Raw genomic sequence first — 13,269 nt, forward strand, 5'->3', positions numbered from 1 at the left:
TATCCGGCTCGCTAGAACCTAGGGAAACCAAAGTTGCTATCTACCACTAGCTATGTAGGGGTCATGTTGCTTTAGCATATCCAACAATGGCTAAAAATCACTCCCAAAACCAGGTTTTGGCCATGGATAAGACCAATAGTACCCTATGTGGACGCCCAACTTCCCCACTCGCCCAAAATCACTCACATTAGGCCTCATCTAGTCATCTTTCCATATGGCCATTACAAGCCCAATTGGAGATTTGGCGAGCAAAATCGAGTGCGCCTTTGAGCGGCCCTGGCTACCTTTGGTTGTCCGTAGCTGGCCATTGGTTGTGATTGTGACCTGTCCTATAGCCACAACAGACATGTTGGGCAACCATGGGCCAATATCTGTTAAAAAGAAAGGCCCGAGGGAACACCTAGGGTTATGTGGAATGATTCAAATGCTTTTGGGAAAAAAAAAAGTACGTCTACGCATGGGGAAGGGGTTCTTTTTACACACAAGATTTTGGCAAGGATATAAAACACTACGTGAAAAAACGGTTCGTAGCAACCGGTGAAAGCTTTAGTTTGGTTTTGAGGAATTGATGAAACCCTAAATGTTAACCTAGTTTATCAAGTGATCATGAGATAGGTAGCACATTCCAAGTGGTGAAGCAAATGAAGATCATGACATGATGATGGTGATGCCATGATGATGATCAAGTGCTTTGACATGAAAAGAAGAAAGAGAAAAACAAAAGGCTCAAGGCAAAGGTATAAATGGTAGGAGCCATTTTGTTTTGGTGATCGAGACACTTAGCGAGTGTGATCATATTTAGGATCGATAGCCGTACTATTAAGAGGGGTGAAACTCGTATCGGAATACGGTTATCAAAGTGCCACTAGATGCTCTAACTCATTGCATATGCATTTAGGATCTAGTGGAGTGCTAACACCCTTGAAAATATTTGTTAAAATATGCTAACACATGTGCACAAGGTGATACACTTGGTGGTTGGCACATTTAAGCAAGGGTTAGGAACTTCACCAGCGGAGTGTCCGCCCGTAGAGTGCGGACAGTCCGACGCTACCACCGGCGCCCTATACAGAAAAGACAGGATTTCACAGAGTGACCGGACGCTGGGTCACTTTGTGACCAGACGCTGGATGAGTGCGTCTGGTCCTGCTGACATGGCAGTGCATAGAGGAGACTGTGTGTGACCGGACGCTGGGTGAGTCTGGTCGGGCTTGATCGCACGCGTCCGGTCATGAGTGGAGGCTTACTGGAAATGACCGGACGCTGGGGTTCTGCGTCCGGTCATGATCAAACTGACGCGTCCGGTCGTAGCTGGAACCTTACTGGAAGTGACCGGACGCTGGGGTCCTACGTCCGGTAGTGGCACTGTGCTGCGTCCGGTCATCACTTGACCGTTGGGATCGGGTGCTCAGTATTTGAAGAGAGGGATGATGTGGCAACCATCCGTTGACCGGACGCTGGGGTCCTGCATCCGGTCGACCTGACCGGAGCGTCCGATCACCCCGAGTTGTGCCTAGTGAAGGGGTACAACGACTCTATTTTATGGGGACTTCTATTTAAGCCCCATGGCTAGCTCAAGCTCACTCTCTTGGCCATTTTGCATTGTCATAGCAACCTTGTGAGCTTAGCCAAAGCCCTCCCACTCATCTCCATCAAAGATTCATCATCTTTGTGAGATTGGGAGAGAATCCAAGTGCATTGCTTAAGTGTTTGCATCTAGAGGCACTTGGTGCTCGTGTTTTGCTGCGGGATTTGCTTGTTACTTTTGGTGGTTTCCACCACCTTGACGGCTTGGAGCAGCGAGGATCGTCGAGCGGAGGGTGGTGATTGTCTCCGGCTCCGATCGTGGTGATTGTGAGGGGTTCTTGACCTTTCCCCGACGGAGAGCCAAAATGTACTCTAGTGGGTTGCTCGTGGCTTGTATGATCCTCATCTTGTGTTGGTTGTGCGGCACCCTATTGAGGGTTTGGCATGTGATGCCAATTAGCGCGTGAACCTCCAAGTGAGTGAATCACCACAACGAGGACTAGCTTGCCGGCAAGCAAGTGAACCTCGGTAAAAAAATCATTGTGTCATCATTTGATTCCGAGGTGATTAGTCTTAATTGATATTGATTCTTGTGATTGATTGGTTCACTCCTCGACTCGGCGGTATAACCATCTTGCTCACTCTCTTTACATTACCGCAAACTAGTTGTCAAGCTCTTTAGTGTAGCTAGTTGTGAGAGCTTGTTAGTTTGGTTAGTGTGGCTCTTTAGTTAGCCTTTGAGAGCACACAAACTTAGTGTAGTGACATAGCTATTGTGTGGATAGAAACTATATAAACTAGAATTGTGGTAGGTGGCTTGCAATTTTAGTAGGCTAGCGCAACACTTGCTTCGCATCATAATTGTCTAACGGGTTTGCTAATTGTTGTTGTAGAAATTTTTATTAGGCTATTCACCCCCCTCTAGCCATTAGGATCTTTTAACTGGGCAATTTTTTGTAAGGGCGGCTGGTGATGGAACAACAGGGGCGGCTGGTGATACGAGCCGCCCCTACAAATGGGTCTGATTTGTAGGGGCGGCTCACTCACCAGCCGCCCCCGGTGTTTCTATTTGTAGGGGGCGGCTAGTGATTGAATCGTCCCTATAAATGCACCGCGTATAATTACCTGCTATTTGTTGGGGCGGCTCAATCACCAGTTGCCCCTACAAATGACCCACATATAAAAAAAACTGCAGCACCTTCTTCCTCCTCGGGTCACTCACTCCAACCCGTGAAAGAAAGGTGGGGAGGCCTTGGGCACCTCCCAAAAATTGCTCTACAAAGGGGGAAGGTTTTGGTCTCAAATCCTTTGGTGGAGAGGTTGTAGAAGGTAAGAAAATACTATTCCACACTTTTTTTAAAGTTTTAATGGTTGGTTAGTGAGTAATTAGAGTTTTGTTTTTCTCTCTTCTGTGGTGCTTGAGCTACTTATGAAGCAAATTAGACCCAAGTTTTGAATGTACTAGGGTAAATTAGGTAGGGGAACAAGATCATACCCTTATTTGATCCATGTTTCTTGATTTTAGTGAACAATTAGTTAGTTTTATGGATGTTTCATGTGCATTTTGATCTAGATCTATGGTTTGGTTTTTTTATTAATTTCATTTTTGTAAAATTGTGTTTGATGAAATTGGACTAGGGTTTGCATGAAAGATATTGGGTAAAGTATAATTGTTGTCTTTGAAATTGTTTATTGTAATCAACAAATATGTATTTTAATTATTTATGGATAAATGGGCCATTAATTAATTTTCTTCTACCATGGTGTGTTTGTATGCTTCATGTAATTATATTTGATTTATATTCATATATATCTGAAGTATATACAATTATTCTCAAGTAATTATTAATTTGATTCATTTTTATATATATCTGAATAAGTAGTCCTTTAATGTTTGTTTTGTTGTTGTTCTAAAAGATGGAGTACAGGAACTCTTGGATGTATGGTTCGTTAAGGTTCAAGGCAGATTTTCGTGAAGAGGTGGATAAATTTATTGAAGCCACAAAGAAGCATGCAACGACATTGACAGAGAATAAGGATACAATTATTTATCCGTATAAAGATTGCAAGAACCGTATGGCATGGATAGATGTGACTATCATCAGATCACATTTGATTATGCGAGGATTTGTTGAGGACTACACAGTGTGGATTCATCATGGTGATAACACCAGCCGCCTCAACAAATCGATTTGTAGGGGCGGTCTGAGAACCGCCCCTATAAATACATGATTTGTAGAGACGGTTTGGTAGGGGCGGCTGGCCAAACCGCCCCTACAAATGGTCTTGAGCTGCCCCTACAAATGATGTCTGTAGTAGTGAAACCGGGTTTTCTGGACTCAAAGTTTTTGGGCATCATTAGAGATGTTCTATTCACTACCCCAATTCTTCACAACACTGTCGGTCAAAACCCCCCCTTCACTGTCAGATTTTGAATCGACAGTGGCATACCGGCACTCATCACTGCCGGTTCTAAAAAATCGATAGTGATATGGTTTTCATAAAATCCAAAAAACAGGCTAAAAAATAGGGAATTTTTTTAATACTAGGAGAGACTCTACTAGACAACCACAGGGGCGCGTGTCGCATGTCACAAGTCACACGATTGCTTTGCGGCCAATGGCGCTCGAACTCCCGACCTCCTACTTTGCATGTTCATCCTCTAACCACTCCACGTGTAAGAAGCTTGTGTCCAAATGAGATTTTCGCCCTAGCCATTTTATGTTCATCTGATTTGGAAATGAGTATTTGGGATCCTAAACGACTTCAAATGAAAAAGTTGTCAACTACAAAGTTTTATAGCTTTTCGAGATCTACAATTTTGGTTTTGGTCATTTCTTCATCCGAGGTCATTTGAAGAATTTGAATTTCAAATTTAAGAAAAATCAACCGTATTTTACACTACATAAATGATTTCAAATGAAAAAGTTGTCAACTACAAAGTTGCATAACTTTTCAAGATCTACAACTTTCATTTTGGGTGTTTCTCCATCCGGGGTCATTTGAAAAATTCAAATTTTAAATTTTAGAAATCAAACGTGATTTTTGTTAGATGGATGATTTCAAACGAAAATATTGTCAGTTACAAAATTGCATAATTGTTTTAGATCTACAACTTTTGCTTTGGTTGCTTCTTCATCCGAAATCTTAAATATCACTACACACTCACTTATGACTATGGAACATATGGCCTTAGTTGGTGTTAACTTATATGAAATCTTACCAATCAAATAGAGTCACATCATAATGACTTCAAACAAAAAAGTTATGAACTACAAAGTTGCATAACCTTTTGAGATCTATGACTTTTGTTTTGGGTGCTTCTGCATCCGATATCCTTAACTACCACTCCATACTTAATTGACTATGGAGCATATGGTACTCCTTTGGTACGTATTAACTCTATAAAATCTTGTGGTGTATATTTGAACATACAAATGATCTCAAATAAAAAAATATGGAACTACAAAGTTGTAGATATCGCTGTGTACTACAACTTTGATATAAAGTTCGACTTCATCGGACATCATATGAGAAAGTTATAAAGTTTTCTTGCAGCATATCACTATCGGTTCAAGCCACGAACCGACAATGATAGTATCAATGTCGGTTGTTGGCTAAAACCGACAGTGATGACCCAATATCACTGCCAGTTCTTGGCTAAAACCGACAGTGATATGAACCGACAGTGAAGACCCGAATATCAGTGTCGGTTGGTCCTATCATTGTCGGTTTTAGCCAAAAACCGGCAGTGATGTGCTATCACTGTTGGTTTCTTAAAATCCAGCAGTGATGCAGCCGGCAATGAAAATCATATCTGTAGTAGTGATTGCATCGTACTATTAACCAACCTACTTGCACATAAGTCATCCTCATCCGGAGACCCTATGGAATCATTACTTAAGTCGTGCTTCTCTAACTCTTATCTTATGAGTTACTCCATATACTATATTGAGAATATATTTATAAATGTATTGATGAAAGGTGAAGGATAAGTAAACGGAGGAAAAACAAAAGGTTCTAACTTTTCTTGTTCCTCGATGCATATGGCCTTTGAAGTGGCTATGTATATGATTGTCCCGCAATGCAAGGTTCCAATAACGTCCACGATTGCTCTATAGGGACTACCCCTACTTTATTTTTTTTCAATGCAGCCACACATATCTAGCATTTTGGCTACTATATGTGGGCTGCCTAGGTTTGGGAGGCGGTGGGTTAAAATCATTATGGAAAAGGTGACACGAAAGGTGATGAGCCTATCTGGAATGGTCATATCATTTTCATCTGCTTCCGATCTCTCATATAAGGCCAATCCCAACCCTAAAACTAGAGATAGTTTCCATAACATTAAATACCATGCCACAAAAGTTCAAGAGACAAAGAAAGATAGTAAGAAGATACGAAGAATTACATAAAGTTCTCTATCCATGAGTTCAAGATATTCTAGCTCATGAGGATAATTAATGATGTCCATAAAGAAAGGCAAATAACTTATCTTGACATCAAGTGGAGTTATAAGTCATGGTCCACAATTCCACATGCCCTTCTGCACGAGTTATTAAATCATTGTGGATCTATCCTCCAAGGGGTGATATACTGATATATATAAATGTGTCTTGGAAGGTAAAGTATATAGAGGGAGGCAAAACAACAATGTTCCACCTACTTGCAAGGCACTGTTCTCAAAAGATCATTTTATTCTTTGGAAGAAAAGAGCGTCCTTGTTTTACTACAAATTAAATATGTATGGTGGTGTTGGCTTGGAAGACAATTGAGCAGATCACATGGACGAAACTAGATGGTTAAGGTGAGCCTTTTGGAATCACATGGAATCAATAGGGCGAGTTGTTGGCGTGTTGTTTCTATAAAGCGGCATCGTGGCACATCACTTGCGAAGGGGTATTCATTATTGCGCTAGTCCAAATTGGCAGTGAGCGGCGAGGGCCAAGGGGTAAAAGCAATAGCCTAGTAGAAGAGACGTCTAATGTCATGGAGTAATGCTTTAATCACAGTCACTTCTAAAGAAAGAATCATAGCCATAGTCGAACCCCACCAACCACCATGTCAGCACCCTAGCGTTCTTGCCCCATTGGAGTGCTTCATAGATAATTTAAATTTTGATTGTAAACTTGTTGATGTGTTGTTGAAGGAAATGAGTAATGGAACACACATTATTTAGTTACATCATTATGTAGATCTGAAGAGCTTATTTAGTAGCACTAAAAATACTCGCCCCAATGTGAAAGAGTAGGATTAGGGAATACTCAATACATTACTGTGAATGATCAGCGTTTACATATATAGGCATTATGGGGGGGCCAGGCAGGCCCACATGCCATATTACATTCCAACACTCCCCCGTAGTCTGAACTGGAAGCACCGCGAACATTGAGACTGGACCTAAACTCTGTGAACACGGACATCGGTAAACCTTTGGTGAAGATGTCAGCGTACTGGGACGAAGTGGGAACGTGCAGGACGCGGACTTCACCAAGGGCGACTCGTTCTCTAACGAAGTGCAGGTCGATCTCAATATGCTTGGTTCGCTGATGCTAAACCGGGTTGGTGGAGAGGTAAACGGCGCTGACATTATCGTAGTAGACCACTGTAGCATGACGGAGTGGGCAGCGAAGCTCTATCAGAAGTTGGCACAACCAGTAGGCTTCGGCGACTCCATTCATGACTGCTCGATATTCTGCCTCTGCACTGGACCGAGACACTGTAGGTTGACGCTTGGATGACCAGGAGATGGGATTGTCCTCGAGAAACACCGCATAACCCAAGGTGGATTTGCGTGTGTCAGGATAGCCCACCTAATCTGCATCGGTGTAGACAGTGAGATCAGCTGGAGAGGTCCGGTAGAGGTAGACCGAGATCCAATGTACCTTGAAGGTACCAGAGAATGCACTTCAGAGCGCTCAAATGAGGTTCCCGAGGGTCATGCATGTACAGGCAGACCTGCTGAACAACATACGCAATGTCTGGTCTGGTGAAGGTGAGGTACTAAAGAGCCCCGACAAGATGCGATACTGACTTGGATCAGCGACTGAAACACCATCAGCAGAAAGCTTGGAGTGAGTGTCCACAGGAGTGTTGCTCGGCTTGAAGTGACTCATACCGGCGCGGTCTAGAATGTCCAGCATGTACTGTCTTTGAGAGAGAAATAAACTGTCACCTCTGCGCTGAACACTAACACCCAGAAAATGGTGAAGAGGCCCCATGTCTGTCATGGAGAATTCCTGGCGAAGTGCTGCGATAATCCGATGGAGGAGACTCGGAGACGACGCAGTGAGAACAATGTCATCAACATAGAGTAAAAGAAAAGCCATGTCAGCACCTTTGCAGTAGATGAACAGCGATGTGTCGGACTTGGCCTAAACAAACCCGAGTGAGGTAATGTGAGAAGCGAAGCGACTGTGCCAGGCGCGAGGAGCTTGCTTCAACCCATAGAGTGACTTGTTCAGGCGACAGACATAATTGGGCTTGGAAGAGTCAACAAACCCAGTCGGCTGTGCGCAGTAGACTGTCTCAGTCAAAGTGCCATGAAGAAATGCATTCTTCACATCAAGCTGGTGAATCGGCCAGGAGCGATACAGTGCCAAAGTGAGTACCATCTGAATGGTTGCTGGCTTGACAACTGGACTGAAGGTCTCATCATAATCAATGCCCGAACGCTGTGTGAAACCGTGAAGCACCCACCAGGCTTTGTAGCGGTCAAGAGAGCCATCGGACTTGAACTTGTGACGAAAAACCCACTTGCCGGTGACAAGGTTGACGCCAGGAGGGTGAGGCACCAAGGTCCAGGTGTCGTTTGCCTACAAGGCATCGAACTCAGCCTGCATAGCAAGACGCCAGGCCAGATCCAAAAGAGCGGCATGGACGAACGAAGGTACTAGAGTGGTAGCCGCAGCCATCGTGTGGAGATTAAGGTGATCCATGGGTTGCCGAAAACCGTCCTTGCCACGGGTGCGCATGCTGTGCACATTAGTGATAGGAACGATCGCCTCCGCGGTCGTCGTGGTGGTGCGGCCGGTGGTCCATCCGGCGTCGCTGGCAACAACCTAGGACGCTAAGTCCGCAGGGGCAGCAGCACCAGTCGGACCGGTGGGAGGGGCGCCACCTGAGGGGGCCGCGGTAGCACCTGACATCGTGTCAGGCACCGCACCGCCAGCGGGAGAGGCACCGGTTAAGGGGGCGCCAGGGGTCCTAGGTGCGGCATCCATGCTGCCAGGGAGACGAGTACCTGCAGGCACAACTCTTGGCCACATAGGTGAAGACGAATCATCAGCATCATCCAAAAACGCAAGTGTGTTTGGGTCCTGGGGGGTGGTGGACATCTCGGAGAACGGAAACAAAGTCTCGTCGAATACAACGTGATGGGAGACAATGATCCGATTGGAATGAAGATCGAGACATCGATATCCTTTGTGATCGGATGAGTACCCGAGGAAAACACACAAGGAGGAGCGAGGTGATAATTTATGTGGAGCTGTGGATGAGGGGTTGGGATAGCAGGCACAGCCGAAAACTTGAAGGTGAGTGTAGGAAGGCTGTGTGCCGTAAAGAGCGAAGAAAGGGGTGCGGCCGTCTAGGGTTTTGGTGGGGTGATGATTGAGAAGGTAGGTGGCAGTGTGGAGTGAGTCAGCCCAATAAACCGGAGGAAGGCTGGCCTAAAATAGAAGGGACCGCACGATGTTGTTCACGGTGCGAAGGGTGTGCTCGGCACGTCCGTTCTGCTGAGAGGTGTATGGGCACGACATCCGAAAGATGACTCCATGAGTGAGGAAGAATGTGTGGGCCGAGGAGTGGTCAAACTCACGGCCGTTGTTGCACTAAACTGCCTTGATGGTGGAGTCGAACTGCATGCGCACATATGAGAAAAGTTAGAAAGGACATTGAAAGTATCGGACTTGAGGCGTAATGGGAATGTCCAGGTGTAATGAGTGCAGTCATGAAGAATGACTAAATAATATTTATAGCCCGACACACTAACAACTAGAGAAGTCCAAAGATCACAATGTATTAAATCAAAAGGATGTGCAGCGCGAGAGTGTGACACACTAAAAGGTAGGCGCACATGGCAACCTAGCTGACAGGCATGACAAACATGATCAATATGGCGCTTATTACATGAAATAGCATTGGAACTAATAAGCTTGGAAAGAGCCGCATGTCCGAGATGACCAAGGCGACGATGCTAGAGTGAGGTGGATGACGCGGTGGCAGCAAGGGCTGTGGGAGTGCTGGATGGTGCTGGGAAGAACGGGTAGAGGTCACCCGTGCTATTGCACCTGGCGATCACGCTCTGTGTCTGAAGGTCCTTCATAGAGAGGCCAAACGGGTCAAACTCAATGGAACAATTATTATCAGTGGTGAAACGACGTATGGAAATCAAATTCTTAATAATGTTTGGTGACACTAAAACATCAGAAAGAACAAGAGGACGTCGTGTGGTGGAGAATGAGTGTGACCCAATAGATGTAATGGGAAGCGAAGCTCTATTACCAACAATGATAGATGAAGGACTAGATGACGAAGGATGGTGAAAGGTAGAAAGAATACCAGCGTTGTTGACCATATGGGCACCGGCGCCGGAGTCAACGTACCACTCGGCCGATGAAGGGGGCGTCAGCGTCATGGTGTTGAAGTTGCTGACGAGGGCGGACGGGTCCTAGGACACGCCTTGCATGGGCATCCACTGCTGCTGCTGCTATGGCGGTGATGGTCCTCCATAGCCGAACCCTGGAGGAGGTCCGAGGGTGTACGGCTGTTGTATGTACTGCTGTTGCGGCTGAGGAACAACAGTGAAGGCAGCCGACGGAGGTCGAAACAGCGTCCCCGGACCGCCCGGCGAACACGGCCAAAGCTACACGGTGCCTGTCCCTGGGTTGTAGAACGGTGTCGGGGAGCGAGAGCCGCCTCCAGTGTTGGAGACCTACTGCTGCTGGTTGCGGCCGCGACCACCGCAGCGACAGCCAGTGCGCTGTGAGCCACCCTGGCCAGCGTGCCCACCCTAGCCGCCCTGGTTAGGGCCAGCGTAGCCGTCCTAGCCATGGCCAGCATGGCCGCCCTGGCCCTGGCCTGCGTAGGAGCACCCAGCAGGAGGGCGCGGGGCAGTGACGAGCGCGGTTGTCACAGAGGATGCCGGCGGGTCCGATGCCTCGGCGGCTTCGCTTGCAGCAATGTCGTTGATGTCGATCTCCTCGAGCAGGGGGAGCGTGTGAGCCTCCTCAAAGGTGGGGAAGGGTTGCCACATCTAGAGGTTGGAGACCATGGGCCGAAACTTGCCATTGAGCCCACGAAGGAGAGTGAGGACCAAGGTCCGATCCCCGATCGGATCGTCGAAGTCACTGAGGGTTGCTGCCATCGTTTCAAGACGGCGGCAGAAGTCGGTGATGGAGGCCGACCCTTGTTTTGCCATGCGGAACTCCGCTGAGAGCAGTAGGGCGCGCGATTCGCGCTGGCCGAGGAACTCGTTCTCGAGGTAGGTCCACGCGCCACGCGCGTTCGGCTTGCGGTTCATCGTCGACAACTGGAGATCGGCGTGGATGGTGCAGTAGATCCAAGTGAGCATGGTGCAGTTCATCTGCACCCACGGCGGTTGATCGGCGTTGACGACGTTGGAGAGGATGTGGTCCGTTAGGGCATACTTGCCTAGGACAATGAGGAACATGGACCGCCACCGGTTATAGTTGTCGGCGGCGCGATCCAACACCAGGGGCACAAGGACCTTGATGTTGAGGACGGCGATGGCCGCAGCATGGACGGTGGCGTACTTGGCCTCGTACGCATCGAGAGCCGCAATGCGATTGGCCTCCGTCTTGCAGGCGCGCTCCTCGCGCTCCTCGCGAGCCTGGCGTTCGGCGTCGGTTTCGACCATCAGATCGGTGGGGTCGATGGGCGCGGTGATCGGCGCGGTTGAGATTGAGTGAGGCCATGCAATCACGAGGCCACGCGATCACGTGCTCGGGCCTAGCGTGCGGATCGGGCACAGGGCCTATCATCGCGGGGGCGTGCAGGCGTGCGGATCGGGCACGGGGCCAGCGATCGGGCACGGGAAGCCGGTGAGGAAGACTCTGCAGCAGCGTGGAGGGGCACGTCGCGCAGGCGCTGAGGGCCGCGCGTCCACGAGGGGTAGGAGAGGAGGGCCGAGGAGTGGTGGACACTCTGCGATGGCAGCGAGCGGCCGGAGAACCGGCGGCGGCGTGAGTTAGGGTTTGCGGAAGCGAGAAACGAGCCGTCTCATGATACCATGAAAGAGTAGGATTAGGGAATACTCAATACATTACTGTGAATGATCAGTGTTTACATATATAGGCATTGTGGGGGGGGCCAGGCAGGCCCACATGCCATATTACATTCCAACACAATGCAGGAACTCAATTTGCACAATAAAATGTCGAATGAGTGCATCCATGGGTTACCTTTCTCTACATTCAGAAGGAAGTTTTGTATGACTTGATTTTTACAAGGTTAAGAAGTTTCACATCATGAAAGATCAGAAAAAAAAATCCTAAGCCTTCTAGAAAACCTAGATGTGCTTAGTGTTTCAATAGTGGTATGTGTTTGTTACCATGTTCTACATATTTACTCAACTTATTGTCACTATTTATTTTTTAAATTAATAATTATGGTGTCTATCCTTTTATGTTGGTGAATTATATGGGTTATGCATGGTTCAAAAGTTCTTGTGTGCTTATCACCTTAATATTTATATGTATTGTTCATTTACTAACATTTTGACTATAACTGTTATGTGATACTGATATAAATTAAATATCATATGTGCATGTTGTTTGACAGAAACATTGGTAAAGTTTGATGTGTGCTTGCCCAACTCTATGTTGTACCTATTATTTTGAGATAGCCCCCCCCCCCCCAACTATTCATAATGTTCAGTTTCTCTCCATCTTGTGAGAGAGCTAATAATGGGAATCCCGTGGGGATACATGGTGTACTTGGCCCTAATTTATTGAGCATCATAGGTCCATGGCCGTTTAGGGCGTACAAGCTGGCCCATATGACAGTGGGGTCTCAGAACATGTCAACCCATAAGATCCATATCTTGATACATATTGTAACCCATATGTATCGCTTTATTCTTTTAAAAAAAATCTTGCCCAAATACACGTGAGACACTATAGGCAAATACCTCTCGAACTCCTTACATTTGAAATTACAAGGGTCATTTCGTTTTGTTAGAACTGTCATTGAGCAAAAATTATTTTTTTAATACTTAACTTTTATGACAAAAATTGATGTTGTGGGATTTGTATTAAAAAACTTACTTGTGACTGGTATTATCATATAAACAACAAATATTGATTAAAGCTTTGTATAATGAAACAAAGTATGTCTTGTAAAAGGAATGGGTGCCATCGATCTCAATGGATCCACAGTTGTCTAGACATCTGACATGCTAGAGTCCCTATGTGTACCAATTCTGCTCTTGACTATCGTAGGACTCATGTTGTTTGGTTACTGCATTGAATTGTCCAACCTATTTTCATAAGTCATCCTGACATCCTACAGAATTCTGAAGTCATGCATTGTCGGTGCGAAAAGTGACCAACAAGTAAATATTTATAATTTTGCCGTACATTGTGATTGGATGTGGCCTAGCACTCAATGACACAGGATTTATACTGGTTCAGGCAATGCGCCATATGTCCAGTTTTAGTCGGTCGGTGACTTTATTCCTGAGCCCAGGTGCTCGAAGTTCGCTATGGGGTTACAAACAAG

General features: G+C 46.3%; 1 protein-coding gene across 1 annotated transcript; it reads right to left on the reverse strand.

Annotated features, from left to right (window-relative positions):
• Positions 1-10,783: 10,783 nt before the first annotated feature.
• LOC136543397 (uncharacterized) lies at positions 10,784-11,407 on the reverse strand. The gene has a single exon (XM_066535858.1). The coding sequence runs from the start codon at positions 11,405-11,407 to the stop codon at positions 10,784-10,786; it is 624 nt and encodes a 207-aa protein (XP_066391955.1).
• Between the last annotated feature and the right edge of the window lie 1,862 nt (positions 11,408-13,269).

Source organism: Miscanthus floridulus, chromosome 3 (assembly GCF_019320115.1).
Source record: "Miscanthus floridulus cultivar M001 chromosome 3, ASM1932011v1, whole genome shotgun sequence".
Classification (NCBI taxonomy): domain Eukaryota; kingdom Viridiplantae; phylum Streptophyta; class Magnoliopsida; order Poales; family Poaceae; genus Miscanthus; species Miscanthus floridulus.